Source organism: Pseudophryne corroboree, chromosome 9 (genome assembly GCF_028390025.1).
Source record: "Pseudophryne corroboree isolate aPseCor3 chromosome 9, aPseCor3.hap2, whole genome shotgun sequence".
Classification (NCBI taxonomy): Eukaryota; Metazoa; Chordata; class Amphibia; order Anura; family Myobatrachidae; genus Pseudophryne; species Pseudophryne corroboree.
The window spans coordinates 20176952-20194443 of record NC_086452.1 but is presented as its reverse complement, the minus strand read 5'-3'; the positions used below and the strand labels follow the sequence as shown (position 1 = coordinate 20194443).

General features: G+C 48.1%; 2 protein-coding genes across 10 annotated transcripts in view; one reads left to right on the top strand and one right to left on the bottom strand.

Annotated features, from left to right (window-relative positions):
• FUBP1 (far upstream element binding protein 1) overlaps positions 1-17492 on the bottom strand; it is a 153593-nt gene that overhangs the window by 13723 nt on the left and 122378 nt on the right. The window lies entirely within an intron of this gene.
• The window catches only part of NEXN (nexilin F-actin binding protein), a 165970-nt gene that overhangs the window by 60074 nt on the left and 88404 nt on the right, over positions 1-17492 (top strand). For 8 of the 9 annotated variants that reach the window (XM_063939014.1, XM_063939015.1, XM_063939020.1 and 5 more), the window contains exon 3: positions 1566-1757. The exons of the other annotated variant lie outside the window; for it this stretch is intronic. In XM_063939014.1, coding sequence (XP_063795084.1) covers positions 1566-1757 — 192 coding nt within the window. The remainder of the gene's footprint in view (positions 1-1565; positions 1758-17492) is intronic. 9 annotated transcript variants of the gene reach the window in all.

Below are 17492 nucleotides of genomic sequence, written 5' to 3'. Positions count from 1 at the left end.
GTGTCGGTATTTTGAATGTCCGTATTTTGACCATGTCGGGATTTTTACCTTGTCGGGATTTTGACCATCTGTCAATTGCTGTCGTTATTTTCACTGTCTGGATTTTGATTGTCGGTAAATTGACTGCATCCCTCTTCAAGATATTGGGGGTAATTCCAAGTTGATCGCCCGCTAGCTGTTTTTAGCAGCCGTGCAAACGCTATGCCGCCTCCCACTGGGAATGTATTTTAGCTTAGCAGAAGTGCGTACGAAAGGATCGCACAGCGGCTACAAAATGATTTTGTGCAGTATCAGAGTAGCTCTAAACCTACTCAGCGCTTGTGATCACTTCAGACTATTCAGTTCCTGTTTAGACGTCATGAACACGCCCTGCGTTTGCCCAGCCACGCCTGCGTTTTTCCTGGCACGCCTGCGTTTTTGCAAACACTCCCTGAAAATGGCCAGTTGACACCCAGAAACGCCCACTTCATGTCAATCACTCTGCGTCCAGTAGTGCGACTGAAAAGCTTTGCTAGACCTTGTGTGAAACTACATCGGTCGTTGTAATAGTACGGCGCGCGTGCGCATTGCGCCGCATACGCAGAAGCGCCCGGTTTTTTGCCTGATCGCTGCGCAGTGACCGAAAGCAGCTAGTGATTAACTCGGAATTACCCCCATTGATTCCAAGTGTGTGTGTGTATTTTTACATCCATGTGGTAGGGAATTGATTGTAAGCTCCCTCGGGACAGGGACTGATGTGAATGAATGAACCTGTGATTTTACCGCGCTGTATAATATGTTGGTTTTATAAGTTAATGGAACTAACAATTATCATGGTGAGACAATATGCAAAGTTCCGGCTTCCCAGCAAATGAAAAGGGTTGTGCCTTGTAAATGATTGCTGCTTTAAAAATACGGCATTCTCGGATGAAATCCGGGACTTCTGACAAACTGGGACCCTATTACATTTACCCCAGGAGCTTTCATTGAAGGTTTAATTTAGTATTTTATTTATTTTAAACATAAATGTGTACTATTAAATGATCATGTGAATCTTGCCATTATGGCTTCACAAGCAAGAGTGGTGGGGCCCAAGAGCTCGCAGAGTAACATGGCAGTTAGGAGCTGATGGGTTTGTACTTTATCTTTCTCCAAGCTTTGATAGATTTCCCCCAAAGTGAGAAACGCAAGGCACCTGTGCACACAGTGATACCATATCAGTAAGAGGGAGAGAGAGAGAGCTATAACGGGGAAATGTTATTGCAGTAACAGACAGTAACGATGATAATACTATGGGGTAAATTTACTAAGATGGGAGTGCTATTTAAGATGGGATGTTGCCCATAGCAACCAATCAGATTCCAGGTATTATCTTCTAGAAGGTGCTAGATAAATGAGAAGTAGAATCTGATTGGTTGCTATGGGCAACATCCCATCCTAAATAGAACTCCCATCTTAGAAAATTTACTCCCGAGTGTCCCTTTAAGTACGCAGATCTCTTTTCTCTCCGCGGTTTTCCTATCCAGCTATTCTTCCCTAATGTCCGTCTCGCTCTTCTGTCTTTCCTGTTTTTCTCCTTTTCCAAGATTCTCCTTTCTACGTGTAAACCTGTCCAAAAATGCTATGTCCCCAAGCTGGGCAAGGGAGATGTGATGAATAAGTTTGAGGCCATGCAGAAGGCCAGAGAGGAGCGCAGCCAGCGGAGGAGCACGGACGAGCAGCAGAGGAGGAAAGAGCAATACAACAGGGAGAGGATCTGGAACAAAAGGAAGCAAGAGGTTCTCTGTCCTGCTGTGCTCTCATTGTACTGTTGCTGTTGTACTCCGTTGTTCTCATGTGGTTGCACAACATCAGCCGGGGTTCCCCTACCAAACCAAACCCGCCTCTGCTCCAGCCCTGCTGGTGGGAGATTGTGCCGTCCACTGTTCGGTACCTGTTCTTACTGTATGTTTGTGGAATTGGGCCTGTGTTACTGCATAAGACTTCGGGGCACAGTGTACGACAGTGCTTCCCAAACTTTTTGGAATCACGGCACCCTAGAGTATCAGAATAATTCCAAACATTTCTTATCGAGACATTTTGAAAGAAATATTAAATTAAGTAAATGGTGTTTATACAGTATGTTATACTTAGGTTCAGTTATATGGTGAGGGACAGGATTTGCTTCTGTTTGTCCAAGTATTCTATGATTGGCGGCCACCAGCTCTGGTTTTGGCTACTACATTGACCATAATTAATTTAAATTGGTCCTGGACCACCAATCCAAGGGTGCCACGGCACACAGCTTGAGAACCAGTGTTTTTGTTACATAGCAGAAAGAAAAACTTTATTTCCAAGCATGCTAGCATTCATTTAACCTCTTCAGTGGTATCATAATAATAATAATAATAATTTTATTTATATAGCGCTCTTTCTCCAATAGGACTCAAGGCGCTTAACAGATACATAGCATAATATAGTACAGAATATAATGAAGTACAGAACAGCTTTTCATAAAATACAGAAGCATGGAGATACTCAAGGGACATTATGGAAATGCTGAGTAGACAGGAAAGTCTTGAGTCTACTTTTGAAGGATTCTATAGTTGGGGCCTATCGCACTGTGCTGGGAAGTGAGTTCCATGGAGTCGGAGCCGCATGGCTAAAAGCTCCACCCCCAGATGAATTACGGTAGATTCTAGGTACTGCTAATAGTCCTTCATCTACAGATCGCAGTAATCGAGTGGGGCAGTATGGGGTCAGAAGCTGCTTCAGGCACCTTGGGCCCTGGTCATGTAGGACTTTGAAACTCAATAAGCCAATCTTGAAGATGATTCGCCATCTTACAGGCAGCCAGTGAAGGGAGTAGAGGATGGGTGTTATGTGGCTAGAACGGAGCTGGTTGGGTAACAGCCTGGCAGCTGTGTTTTGCACCAGCTGTAAGCGTTGCAATTCTTTTGCTGGGAGACCAAGGTAGGGGGCATTACAGTAGTCCAATCGAGATGATACAAATGCATGTATGACTTTTGGCTGATCATCTGAGGGAATTGAGTGCTTGATTCTGGCTATGTTCCTCAGGTGAAAGAATGAGGATTTGATTGTGGCGTATGCACGGAAATCTTCCTGGGTAGCCAGAGCAATCAGCTATCAGCGCTGGCTACCCTGGAAGATTTCCAGCATGCTACTGACTGATTCCCCACACTGCTAACCCCCCCTTGCACTTTAACCCCTGCATCCCGGGAATGAAAAACACACCATGGTAGGTGTGTATTTTTTTTAGATTAAAACCCACTGTTTTAGGGTTATATGCATGAGCACTCACGCTGGAGATGCCCGTGGGTGTTTCCCCGTGGGCAATCGCCCCTCTGTACTCCCCCCCTGTACTTTAACCTCTGCACTCCCAAAATTTAGAAAACCCAACCATGGGAGGTGTGTACTTATTAATAAAACCCACCACTGAAGGGTTTAAATGAAGGTGTCACTTAACGTATGTACATGATGAGATTTACACTTTCCTTCCGCTAAACCTAAAATAAGATTTTACTTACCGGTAAATCTATTTCTCGTAGTCCGTAGTGGATGCTGGGGACTCCGTAAGGACCATGGGGAATAGACGGGCTCCGCAGGAGACATGGGCACTTTAAGAAAGAATTTAGATTCTGGTGTGCTCTGGCTCCTCCCTCTATGTCCCTCCTCCAGACCTCAGTTAGAGAAACTGTGCCCGGAAGAGCTGACAGTACAAGGAAAGGATTTTGGTAATCTAGGGCAAGATTCATACGAGCCACACCAATCACACCGTATAACTTGAGATAAACATACCCAGTCAACAGTATGAACAACAACAGAGCAACAGGTCAACCCTGATGCAACCATAACATAACCCTTATTTAAGCAATAACTATATACAAGCATTGCAGAAGAAGTCCGCACTTGGGACGGGCGCCTAGCATCCACTACGGACTACGAGAAATAGATTTACCGGTAAGTAAAATCTTATTTTCTCTAACGTCCTAGTGGATGCTGGGGACTCCGTAAGGACCATGGGGATTATACCAAAGCTCCCAAACGGGCGGGAGAGTGCGGATGACTCTGCAGCACCGATTGAGCAAACACAAGGTCCTCCTCGGCCAGGGTATCAAACTTGTAGAACTTTGCAAAAGTGTTTGAACCTGACCAAGTAGCCGCTCGGCAAAGTTGTAATGCTGAGACCCCTCAGGCAGCCGCCCAAGAAGAGCCCACCTTCGTAGTGGAATGGGCCTTAACTGATTTTGGCAGCGGCAATCCAGCCGCCGAATGAGCCTGCTGAATCGTGTTACAGATCCAGCGAGCAATAGTCTGCTTTGAAGCAGGAGCACCAAGCTTGTTGGAAGCATACAGGATAAACAAAGACTCTGTTTTCCTGACCCTAGCCGTTCTGGCTACATAAACCTTCAAAGCCCTGACTACATCAAGCAACTCGGAATCCTCCAAGTCCGTAGTAGCCACAGGGACCGCAATAGGTTGGTTTATATGAAAGGATGAAACCACTTTCGGCAGAAATTGTGGACGGGTCCGCAATTCTGCTCTATCCGCATGGAAAACCAGATAGGGGTTTTTATGTGACAAAGCCGCCAACTCTGACACACGCCTAGCTGAAGCCAAGGCTAACAGCATGACCACCTTCCACGTGAGATATTTCAACTCTACCGTTTTGAGTGGTTCAAACCAGTGGCATTTCAGGAAACTCAACACCACGTTAAGATCCCAAGGTGCCACTGGAGGCACAAAAGGGGGCCGAATATGCAGCACTCCCTTTATAAACGTCTGAACTTCAGGTAGAGAAGTCAACTCCTTTTGAAAGAAAATGGATAGGGCCAAAATCTGGACCTTAATGGACCCCAATTTTAGGCCCAAATTCACTGACTGTAGGAAGTGAAGGAAACGGCCCAGCTGGAATTCCTCCGTAGGGGCATTCCTGGCCTCACACCAAGCAACATATTTTCGCCATATACGGTGATAATGTTGAGCTGTCACGTCCTTCCTAGCCTTTATCAGCGTAGGAATGACCTCCTCCGGAATGCCTTTCTCCGCTAGGATCCGGCGTTCAACCGCCATGCCGTCAAACGCAGCCGCGGTAAGTCTTGGAACAGACAGGGCCCCTGTTGCAACAAGTCCTGTCTTAGAGGAAGAGGCCATGGGTCCTCTGTGAGCATTTCTTGCAGATCTGGATATCAAGTCCTTCGTGGCCAATCTGGAACAATGAGTATCGTTCTCACTCCTCTTTTTCTTATTATTCTCAGCACCTTGGGTATGAGAGGAAGAGGAGGAAATACATAGACCGACTGGAACACCCACGGTGTCACCAGGCGTCTACAGCTATCGCCTGAGGGTCTCTTGACCTGGCGCAATACCTCTGTAGTTTTTTGTGGAGGCGGGATGCCATCAAGTCCACCTGTGGCAGTACCCACCGACTTGCAGTCTGTGCGAAGACTTCCTGATGAAGTCCCCACTCTCCCGGGTGGAGGTCGTGTCTGCTGAGGAAGTCTGCTTCCCAGTTGTCCACTCCCGGGATGAACACTGCTGACAGTGCGCTTACGTGATTTTCCGCCCAGCGAAGAATTCTGGTGCCTTCCGCCATCGCTACCCTGCTCTTTGTGCCGCCTTGTCGGTTTACATGAGCCACTGCGGTGATGGTGTCTGACTGAATCAGAACCGGTTGGTCGCGAAGCAGGGTCTCCGCTTGACGTAGGGCGTTGTATACGGCCCTTAGTTCCAGGATGTTGATGTGAAGGCAAGTCTCCTGACTTGACCACAGACCTTGGAAATTTCTTCCCTGTGTGACTGCTCCCCACCCTCGGAGGCTTGCATCCGTGGTCACCAGGACCCAGTCCTGAATGCCGAATCTGCGTCCCTCGAGAAGGTGAGCACTCTGCAGCCACCACAGGAGAGACACCCCGGCCCTGGGGGATAAGGTGATTAACCGATGCATCTGAAGATGTGATCCGGACCACTTGTACAGTAAGTCCCATTGAAAGGTCCTCGCATGGAACCTGCCGAAGGGAATGGCCTCGTATGATGCCACCATCCTTCCCAGGACTCGAGTGCAGTGATGCACTGACACCTGTTTTGGTTTTAATAGGTTCCTGACCAGTGTCATGAGCTCCTGAGCTCTCTCTATTGGGAGATAAACCCTTTTCTGGTCTGTGTCTAGAATCATGCCTAGGAAAGGCAGACGAGCCGTAGGAACCAACTGCGACTTTGGAATATTTAGAATCCAGCCGTGTTGCCGTTACACTTCCAGAGAAAGTGCTACGCTGATCAGCAACTGCTCTCTTGATCTTGCTTTTATGAGGAGAACGTCCAAGTATGGGATAATTGCGACCCCTTGCTTCCGCAGGAGTACCATCATTTCCGCCATTACCTTGGTAAATATTCTCGGTGCCGTGGAGAGACCAAACGGCAACGTCTGAAATTGGTAATGACAATCCTGTACCACAAATCTGAGGTACGCCTGATGAGGTGGATAAATGGGGACATAAAGGTATGCATCCTTTATGTCCAGAGACACCATAAAATCCCCCCCTTCCAGGCTTGCGACGACCGCTCTCAGCGATTCCATCTTGAACTTGAACCCTTTCAGGTATATGTTCAGGGATTTTAAATTCAATATGGGTCTGACCGAACCGTCCGCTTTCGGGACTACAACATGGTCGAATGATAACCCCCTCCTTGTTGAAGGAGGGGAACCTTGACCACCACCTGTTGAAGATACAATTTGTGAATTGCAGTTAACACTATTTCCCTCTCGTGGGGGGAAGCCGGCAGGGCCGTCGTGAGGGGGCATCTCCTCGAAGTCCAGCTTGTATCCCTGAGACACAATATCTATTGCCCAGGGATCCAACAGGGAGTGAACCCACTTGTGGCTGAAATTTCGAAGACGTGCCCCCACCGGGCCTAGCTCCGCCTGTGGAGCCCCAGCGACATGCGGTGGATTTTGTAGAGGCCGGGGAGGACTTCTGTTCCTGGGAACAAGCTGTGTTGTGCAGCTTCTTTCCTCTGCCCCTGCCTCTGGCAAGAAAGGACGCACCTCGGACTTTCTTGTTTCTTTGTGATCGAAAGGACTGCATTTGATAATGTCGTGCTTTCCTAGGCTGTGCTGGAATATAAGGCAAAAGATCAGAATTACCAGCTATATCTGTGGAGACCAGGTCCGAGATCCCTTCTCCACACAATCCTCAGCCTTGTAAGGTAAACCTTCCATATGCCTCTTAAGTCGGCATCACCTGTCCATTGCATGTTCCACAGGACACGTCAAGCAGAAATCGACATAGCGTTGACTCTAGAACCCAGTAGACTAATGTCTCTTTGGGCATGTTTTATATATATATCTAAGACAGCATCTTATATATATATATATATAAATCTATATACATACCTCCCAACATGACCCTCTCCAGGAGGGTCAGAATGCTCTGCTCCTGGACTTCCCTCTTTTTTTTTTTTCAAACTATTTTTATTGCAATCTCACATCGTACAAGATAAGTAAGCAGTATTTCGAGACATGAAATAGAGTATATAGTTAACAATGTATAACATAAAATACATTATACAAAATCCTCCTAACAGGAGACAAGGAGTTACATATTATTCAGTCTCATATAATCCCAGGTAGAGATCCAAACATATTTTCAAACTTTTCCTCTTATAATAACTTTTATACCCTTCCAAGAAAGGGAACATGTGTAGAACTAGTGAAATCAGGGAATTTATGGTGTGTTTTAATTACCCAAGCGGAGCAGATTATAAATGGAACGGGATGTATCCAATATCGAATCTCCACTAGTAAAAACAGGGTATCCAAAAAATCCCTAAACTTGTGTAAAATACCTAAAACATAAGAAAATAAACCAACCTGTAATGCCTACTATGGGACACGGGTCGTCGATCCATCCACAGCACAATCTTCCCAAATCGGGGGTCTATATTTCCAAGCAGCCCGGTATACGATTGAATATAGAAAGGAGTGGAGAAGGGTCCAGAGAAGAAGAGAAAGGGTAAGTCAGATGTTTAAGGGGTTAGGGTGGTCTATAGCGTGGAGGAGGTACCATGAGGTGGATTGAAAGCATTTGTCTATGGCTTGTTTAGTATGTAAGGGGAGTGTCAAAATGTAAGTGTTCCAACATTGGAACAAAGCAGGGGTGAGCCTCTCCTTATGGATAGAGGTCTCTAGCCAGTCCATGGTGAATAGAAAAAATAGTCTAGAGGTCACCATCGAGATATTAGGAGGTATGTTGTGAATCCACTGTTGCAGGATTGCCTTCCTGCCAGCTGCTGATAGAATCATAAGCAGTTTTTTGTTAGCCCTGGGGATGTCAGGTTGATCAGTCAGACACCCGAACAGTGCCCAGGAGGTAGTGCAACTAAAGGATATGCCTAAGGACGTAGTTCCATAGTGGTGTACCTCATGCCAAAACTGTGACACCAGAGCGCACTCCCAGAAGCAATGGAAGAGGTCGGCCCCCTCCATTAGGCATTTGGTGCATTTGCTGTCTTCTGCGATGCCCATCAGTGATCGGCGTTTAGGTGAGATGTATGCCCTATGGAGCATTTTATAGGCCATTTCTTGGTAAGAGCTTGCAGGAATAAGCTTCAAGGTCAACTGAAAGTGATTTAAGAGGGATTCAGGGGTGACCGTTGGGATGCGGGAGGACCACTGGGACAGCTCCGGAAGGTCCGTGTCTGGGATAAGTTCAAGACGGATACGTGAATAAATGGTTGATATGGAGTAGCAGGCCGACTGGATTAGTGTGTCTAGAGAGTTAAGAAAGTCGATCCCTGTCAGTTTAGATAGTACAGTTTTAAGATAGTGTATCGCTTGGAAGTAGGCAAACTCATGGTGAGGAAGTAGGCCATATTTCTCTCGCGCCTCCACGAAAGACAGCGGGGCGCGGGAGGAGTTAAGTAGGTTGCGCAGGTTGCGGATGCCAAGAGAGTGCCAGGTAGTGAAAGGTTGTAGAGCTCCCCCCTCCTGAAACTCTAGGTTGCCGATAAGGGGCAGTGAAAGTGAGTATAAATATTGAAGTTTGAGAGATTTCCTTGTCATTTTCCACGCCTGCATTATGGGGAGTAGTAGTAAATTAGTGGTAATATGTAAGGCCAATTTGGAGGGCTTGGCATGTAGAAGATAACTGAGGGATAAGGGAGCACATAGTTGAGAATCTAGACTAGAATCTGTGTAATAATTATTGTTTCCAAGCCAATCCATAGCAATGCGTAAGAGGCACGCAAGATTGTATTGCTTAATATCAGGTAGATTGATTCCCCCTCTAGGTACCGTCTGGGTTAATTTTTTCATGCTAATCCTTGGGCGTTTACCAGCCCAGATGTATTTGGAGACAGAAGCGTTCAGAGAGGATAGGTCTGATTTAGATAATAATAGGGGGGTCATCTGTAAAACATAGAGGAGCTTTGGGAAGCTGGCCATCTTAAATAAGTTACATCTCCCTAGCATATAATCCCTCCGATTGCCAGAGGCCAAGTTCGGTTCTAATCTTATGTAGGACTGGAGTGATATTAAGCCTGTATAGGTGGCACGGCTGAGCAGGGAGTGCAACGCCTAGAAAGGTAATATGTGTATTCGCCCATTTAAAGGGAAAGGTGGTCCCCCAACCCAGTCTCGCCTGTCCATATATGGCCAACGCCTCTGACTTACTATAATTGATGGTAAACCCTGCGAAAGAGGAGAAGCGATCAGTCATGGCAATTAGCTGTGGGATTGTACGGTGAGGATCTGACATAAAAAGGAGGAGGTCGTTTGCGAATGCCACCGCCCTTAATTCCTGTGTTCCCACAGCAATGCCTTTATAGTTCTTGTGTGACAGAATATGGCGTATAAGGGGTTCCAGTGCCAAATCAAAAAGGAGGGGAGATAAGGGGCATCCTTGCCTAGTGCCTCTTTCCAACGTGAAGAATGAAGATGTCACATTATTGACTAGGACCTGCGCCACTGGGTTGGTATATAAGGTCTGCACCAGGTTGCAAAACACTGTGCCAAACCCCTGGTGGGCGAGCACTCTAGATAGGTGAGGCCAGGCAATTTTATCAAATGCCTTCTCTGCGTCTAAATTTATAATGATGTTATTTTTGGCCTGGTTAAGGCGGGTGTAAGATATCGCAGTTAAGGCCGCCCGTACTCCCCGTGTAGATTGTCTGCCTTTGACGAATCCCATCTGTGCGGGTGAGATGAGATGGGGTAGATATGCTTGCAACCTGTTAGCTATGATTTTAGTCAAGATTTTAAAATCTTGATTGAGGAGCGAAATGGGGCGGTATGACCCAACCTGAGTAGGGTCTTTACCAGGTTTTGCTAGCACTATGAGTTTGGCTTCATTGAAACGAAGGGGAGTCTCTCCTGTTGTTAGTATATGGTTATATAATCGTGTTAATATGGGGAGTATGTCGGCATCTAGCACCTTGTAAAATTCAGCGCTGAAACCGTCAGGGCCAGGGCTCTTTCCATTGGGGAGGGACTTAATGGTGGCTCGCACTTCCTCCTCAGTTATGGGAGCATCCAACGATTCCCTCTCTTCTAATTCCAGCTTCGGTAACTGCGCCTCATCTAGGAATAATCGACCATCAGTTGCGTTATCAACGTCGGCAGTATATAGGGACTTATAGAAACGCATAAAAGCCGAGCAGATGTCAGTGGGATCAGAAAGAACACCTCCAGAGCTGTGCAACGAGTCAACCCATGTTTTATTTCGGGGCCCCCTAACCAGGTTGGCCAGGAGCTTACCGGATTTATTCCCCCACCTATGAAACCTATTCCTGCCGTAGTCGTAGCTGATCTGGGCCTGTTCGGTGAGAAAGGTATCATAGATTTGTTTTGCCATGAGGTACGCCTCCTTATGGGTAGGGCTATCGCTTTGTTTGTATGTGCAATATGCAAGTGTGAGAGCCGCACTAAGTTCCTGTAATTTTGTGTTAAATTTCTTGCGCTTAGAATTGACGTAGGAGATGATATGGCCACGAAGGACCGCTTTAGAGGCTCCCCAAAAAAGTGGAGTGTTAGATTCTTGATCCAGGTTGTCAGTAGTATAATTCTGCCAAGTGTGTTTAAGATGTAATAAGAAGTCCTCTGAGTGTGTGAGATATGCTGGGAATCTCCAACATTTAGATATGTTCTGGGGTAGAGCCAAATGGAGGGACAAGGTTATGGGGGCGTGGTCCGAGATAATGATATCCTTAATTGAGGTGTGGGAGACTTAAAAAAAAAGGTGTTTAGATAGAAAGAGATAGTCGATACGAGAGTGAGTAGAGTGTGGGTGTGAGTAAAAAGAGTAATCTCGTTGAAGGGGATGATGTATACGCCAAGGGTCTAGTAGAGTAAGTTGAGAGCAAAGAGAGGAGAGAAGGGTAGAAGAGGGCCCGGGCCTTTTGGTACTCACCCCCGACCTATCTATGGATGGATCAACGACTGTGTTGAAATCTCCCCCTAGGATTAGATTCTGGCCGCCCCAAGACAAAACTCTTTGAAGAATATCTGCAAAAAAAAGATTGTTAGATCCAGTAGGTGCATATAGATTCAAAAAGGTATATACCACATTATCAATAGAGACATCTAGGAGGATAAATCTGCCCTCAGGGTCAATATGTCTTTTAAGGATTGAGAATTGAAGATTCTTATGAAAGAGAATGGCAACTCCTCTGGTTTTATTTATATAAGGAGCAGATATGCATTCCCCAATCCAAGGGGCTCTCAATGACATAGGGGAATTATGCACCCAGTGTGTCTCCTGTAGGAACACGACTTGAGGGGATAGACGAGATAGATGGGCGACCACCTTCTTGCGCTTAATGGGGCTATTGAGACCCTCTACATTCCAAGAAACTACATTAAAGTCTAGAAGTGGGGTTATCACCGGGGTTGAAGGTTGAGAAGCAGCACGATCAACCATGCTATCCTACCCCCGCAGATGGAGAATAGAATATCAAAATCGTATAGGTGAAACGGTGCCCCCCCCCCCCCCCCCCCCCCCGTCCCAGTGAGCAAGGAGGGGCCAACCCATGGAGGATCGAGACACATCATCCCAGCAGGCAGAACAAACAGACAGACTAACAAACAAAAGTATCAAACTAACAAACATGAAACAATGGGAGGTGGAGCCTCCAGCATGCGCAAATAGCATGCCAATATCATATCCCGAACACTGTGTGACCTACTAATTAAAGCAATTGTACAGATAGGCAAACTTTAAGTAAGGGTGAGCAGTCAAGTATCAGGGTGGGCAAAATGGGTCTTTGCTGCCAACGGATCTTCGAAGAAGCGTGGTTTTCCATTGACAAAGACTCGAAGACGGGCAGGGTATAATAGTGAAAACTTGACGTTGTCTTCAAACAGCCGTTTGCATATCGGGGCGAACTCTCTGCGCCTGTTGGCGACGAGGGTGGAGAAGTCCTGGAAAATAAGCAGCCTTTCTCCCTTATAGAGGAGATTCTCCGACTTTCGGTAGTGGTCCAAGAGCTTGGCTTTATCCGCGTAGTTTAAAACTCGCAGGATGACAGGTCTAGGACGTCCAGTAGAGTCTCTGCGTTCAGGGCCGATCCTATGGGCCCTTTCAATGGCCAACGGTGAGCCCTGAAGACCCATATCTAGCTTTTCAGGTAGCCAAGTGGATAGAAGGTCCAGCAACGCCTGGCCCCTCACTGACTCCGGAATGCCCACCACCCTCAGGTTGTTTCGACGGCTCCGATTCTCTAAATCGTCAAGTTTTTCAGTGAGGCCTTTAATTTCTGTGGTTTGGATCTTTACGGTAGCCTGTGCGGCTTGTAGATCATCCTCCAATGTCGAAACCCTCTGCTCGACTTCATCTAAACGATTATTATGTTGGGTCAGCTGGGTTAAGGTGGAATCAATGGCTTCTTTGATGCCCGCCAGTTTCTCGTCTAGGAGGGGTCCAAGAACCGCAGCTATGTCGGTGGGTTTCATTTTGGGCTGTTTAGTAGCTGTAACGTTGGTACGTTTTCTTAGAGATCGAGACCGGGTGGTGGAGCAATCGGAGTCAGAAGAATTTCTATGAGTCGTGTCTTCACGTGTGCCTGAAGCAGGGCCAGCTGAGGACATTGGGGTGGACACCAAGAACTTTTCCATATGAGGTCGCTAAAGATAGATATGTAAAGTATGAACAATGTAGGGCGCAGAGAGCAGTTCAATGAGGGTCACATCAGCGCAGGGGAGAGAATGGAAAGTTACATCGCTATGAAGACAGCAGGCATGTCAGGGCGTTGCGGAGCAGATTTGCAAGAGCCAACGTGTCAGGGGTGTCACTGCGTGAAGCTCCAGAGTATCACAGTTTCGCGATGTATATGTCAAAGGGCCGGGGTGAGACAGCAGGGACCAAACGTCCACGGTAGTGGGTTCACAGTCCCAAGGTACAGCAGATGATGGCAGGGTTATCAAAGTGTCATACCTGCTGCCCTAAGGCTCCTTGTAATGTTCCCCCTTTGGTTGCCAAGCAGGAGATATGAGGATAGGCAGGACTTAATAGCAGGTATGATGAGCTGAGAGGGCATGTAGCCCACAACCAAGATGGCGGCGTCGGCTTCCAATACAGGGCCTGTATACTGTGCCCCTGAGGATGTTCATATCATTGGTGGCAGCGGAGAGGCAGCAGGGCAGAGGGGGCACACATCGGTGCTAGGTCTGTTTTGCTTGCAGCCTGGGTCCCCTGCGGCTGCCGGCGCTCCGGGACAGCACGAGTCCGAGTCTTCAAGATGGCCGCCGCAGCGTCTGATACACGGCTCCACTCGGCCGGCGTCCGCAGCTCCGGCTCTCCTCCCGGACAGCAGACCCAGCGCTCCGGCGTTCCAGGCGGCCACAGAGGTGAGCGGGCGGCGGGGGAGCGGGGAGGGTCAATCGTAAAGGTGTAGGCTCCACCCCGCAGGACGCCCGTGTCTCGGAGCTTGAGACCCGGGCGGATGTGTAACTCGAGTCCCCGGCTTCCAGGTCCGTCTAGGCCGCAACCCGCGAGGACCGAACCAGCGGTCCCCCGGCTCCGCAACCGTCAGCGGCTGGTCCCCAGAGGTGTTAGGAGGGGTGGATAGTCCCTGCGGACAGGTTTTATTAGGGTGGGAGCCCAACAAGGGGGAAAATCTGCTGGACAAGGCAGGAGCTTTGTGGAGAAGCGTCCTCTCCTCAGTGCGGCCAGACCACGCCCCCCCTGGACTTCCCTCTTAATGTATGATTGCCATCATCTGTACTGAAACACCTTTCTTACCCATTAACCTGTTCAACACAGGTGGCGGCTATCATGAATTAGGAGAAAAGTCCAGAAGCAGAGCATTGTGTCCCTCCTGGAGAGGGTAATGTTGGGAGGTATGTGTATATATATATATATTGTGGAGTAGCCCGGCACTCACTGAATCCAATATGCAATAGGCCTGGGTGCCCTCCGGGGTATCGGTAATGATATGGAGAAAGAAATCGGCGGCACTCCAGGATTTAGTCAAAACAAAACTTGTGTATTAAAGCATCACAAGATACAAATACGTGACCGACGTTTCGGGGCCCGTAGCCCCTTCTTCAAGGTGTATGTGATGTGTGTGAGAAAAGCTTACCTTATAGCCCGTGGATTACCCGCCAAACGAACGTGAAGACGAACGCCTCCGGCCACTCTGTCCCCGCCGCGCTCCCTGGACTTCCGGGGTCCGCTACGGATGACGTCACGCGTCCATGCGTCGGGTTGCTATGGTAGCAGCCGGCGCATAGGATCGCGCTGGCCGGGGCTGTCAAAACACAAATAAGTGATAAAGGGTTTAAAATGTGAAGCCCCCATGCATGGCATGCCTGTATACAAGTGCAATTTGAGGGATGTTCCCTGGAGCATTGACATAGAGATGGATAATTTAAAAGGGTTGTGATGTATATAAAGTGGAAAACCTCCTGTAATCAGGAGCCGTAATGCCCTGAAAGGAAATAGTGCTGGTGGCCGTGGAACTAAATTGTGGTTACACTACCCAGATATCAGCTGGTTGGAACCCCATTGTGAAGTCACCATGTGTGCAGGGTGTCTATTAGCCTTAGTTATGACCCCCACATCAATGACAAGTAAACAAACAATGACATTCTTAATATTCCCCCTAATTTGGTTCTGTATGGAGAACACTCTAAAGTCCATTCTACTACGTCCATCATGTGTTCAGTACCACTCAATGCAGGGAATTCCATGCAATATTCTCATTTAGGCCCATAGGACTTATAGTGTTGAGTTTGAAAATCCATCTTGCTTCCAACATGAGGAGTTTTCCCCCTCTATCTCCTCCTCGGATGGTATCTGGTACTTGATCTATAAGTATATGCTTGAGTGAGTTCAATGGGTGTTTCATCTCAGCAATATACATATATACATACTAGGGTCTCAATCTCTGCTGATAAGGTATCTGCCCACGCTTCTACAGCGCTATAAACCCATGCCGACACAATCGCCGGTCTGAGTAGTGTACCAGAATGTGTGTAAATGGACTTCAAAGTACTTTTACTGCATGCTATCTGCAGGATCCCTGAGGATAGCTGTTAAGTCGGCGCTACCTTTTGGGCAAACGTGACACCCTAGGGGAAGATTCCCATCGTATCCTGGCCCTAGTAGGGAAAGGATACTCCCTGAGAATTCTTTGTGGGAAACTGCAGTCTCTTGTCTGGAGATTCCCGCTCTTTTTCATCATGAGAGGAGGGAAATTTACCTCAGCTTTCTTCCCCTTAAACATGTGTACCCTTGTGTCAGGGACAGATGAGTCATCAGTGATATGCAAATCATCTTTTATTACAATAATCATATATTGAATACCTTTCTGCCATGTTGGCTGTAACTTTGCATTATTGTAGTCAACACTGGAGTCAGACTCCGTGTCGATATCAGTGTCTATTATTTTGGATAGTGAGCATTGTGAGACTCTGAAGGTCTCTGCGACATAGGGACAGACATGGGTAGATTCCCTGTCTGTTCTCTAATCTTTTGTGCAATAAATTTACCTTAGCACTTAATTTCACATATCCAAACAGGTGTCGGTGTTGTCGACGGAGACACCACTCACACACACATTTGCTCCATCACCTCCTTAGGAGAGCCTTTTACCTCAGACATGTCGACACACACGTACCGACACACCACACACTCAGGGAATGCTCATCTGAAGACAATTCCCCCACAAGGCCCTTTGGAGAGACAGAGAGAGAGAGTATGCCAGCACACACCCCAGTGCTATATGACCCAGGAATAACACAGTAACTTAATGTTAACCCAGTAGCTGCTGTTTATATTGATTTTTGCGCCTAATTATGTGCCCCCCTCTCTTTTTTCCCTCTTCTACCGTGTATCTGCAGCAGGGCCGGCAACAGATATCTTGGGGCCCGGTACAAAAGATATCTCTGGGGCCCCCAGAACCCTCCTTGACCCCTATTTTAATGCAGAGGGTGGTATTAAACAAATAGTGTGTGTGTGTGTGTGTGTGTGTGTGTGTGTGTGTGTGTATATATATATATATATATATATATATATATACACACACACATCCATCCATTTATCCATGACAGGTGCCCAAACCAAACCCCCAGACTCCTGGAGAGCTGAGCGCACACGCTTACCGACACACAGCCGCCGGACCAGGCTCCGAGTCCCCACAACAAGCTGCCAGCCAGCCTGCCTGAGTGTGTCTGCGCGCCGGCCCTGCAGTCTCTGGCCACAGTCCCGCTCCTACTTTGCCGCTCCTCACAGCAGAGACAGGGCGGTGGAGAGGAGGGGAGAACGCAGCGACGTGCACTGCACTACGTCACTGCACACGGGTACTGGCTGCCGAAGTTCCGGACAGCTGACCTGGGGGCTTGGCGGGGGCAGTGGGGGGGGGGGGGGGGTTACCACAGGGGGGGGCCGCTGAATGACGAAAAAAGCTATTAGTAAAAGCTTTTAACTACACAGCGGGTGGGCCGCGGCCAGTGCGCTGCCTTGATTTATACAATTATTTAAATCCATGCCATACTGCTGCTGCCGTACTGCCGCAGCTTGACCCTGAGGCCCCTCACAACATCGGGGCCCGGGACAAGTGTCCCCTTTGACCCCCCGTCGCCGGGCCTGATCTGCAGGGGAGAGCCCGGGGAGCTTCCTCTCAGCGGAGCTGTGGAGAAAAAATGGCGCAGGTGAGTGCTGAGGAAGAAGCCCCGCCCCCTCGACGGCGGGCTTCTGTCCCGCTTAAATATACATTTTCTTGGCGGGGGCTCATTCATATATACAGTGCCCAACTGTATATATGTGTACTTTTGCCAAACGAGGTCCATATGCTGCCCAGGGCCCCCCAGGCCCCCCCCCCCTGCGCCCTGCACCCTTACAGTGACCGGAGTATGTGAGGTGTGTGGGAGCAATGGCGCACAGCTGCAGTGCTGTGCGTTACCTCAGTGAAGAACGGAGTCTTCTGCCGCCGATTTCGAAGTCTTCTTGCTTCTCATACTCACCCGCCTTGTCTTCCGGCTCTGCGAGGGGGACGGCGGCGCGGCTCTGGGATCGGAC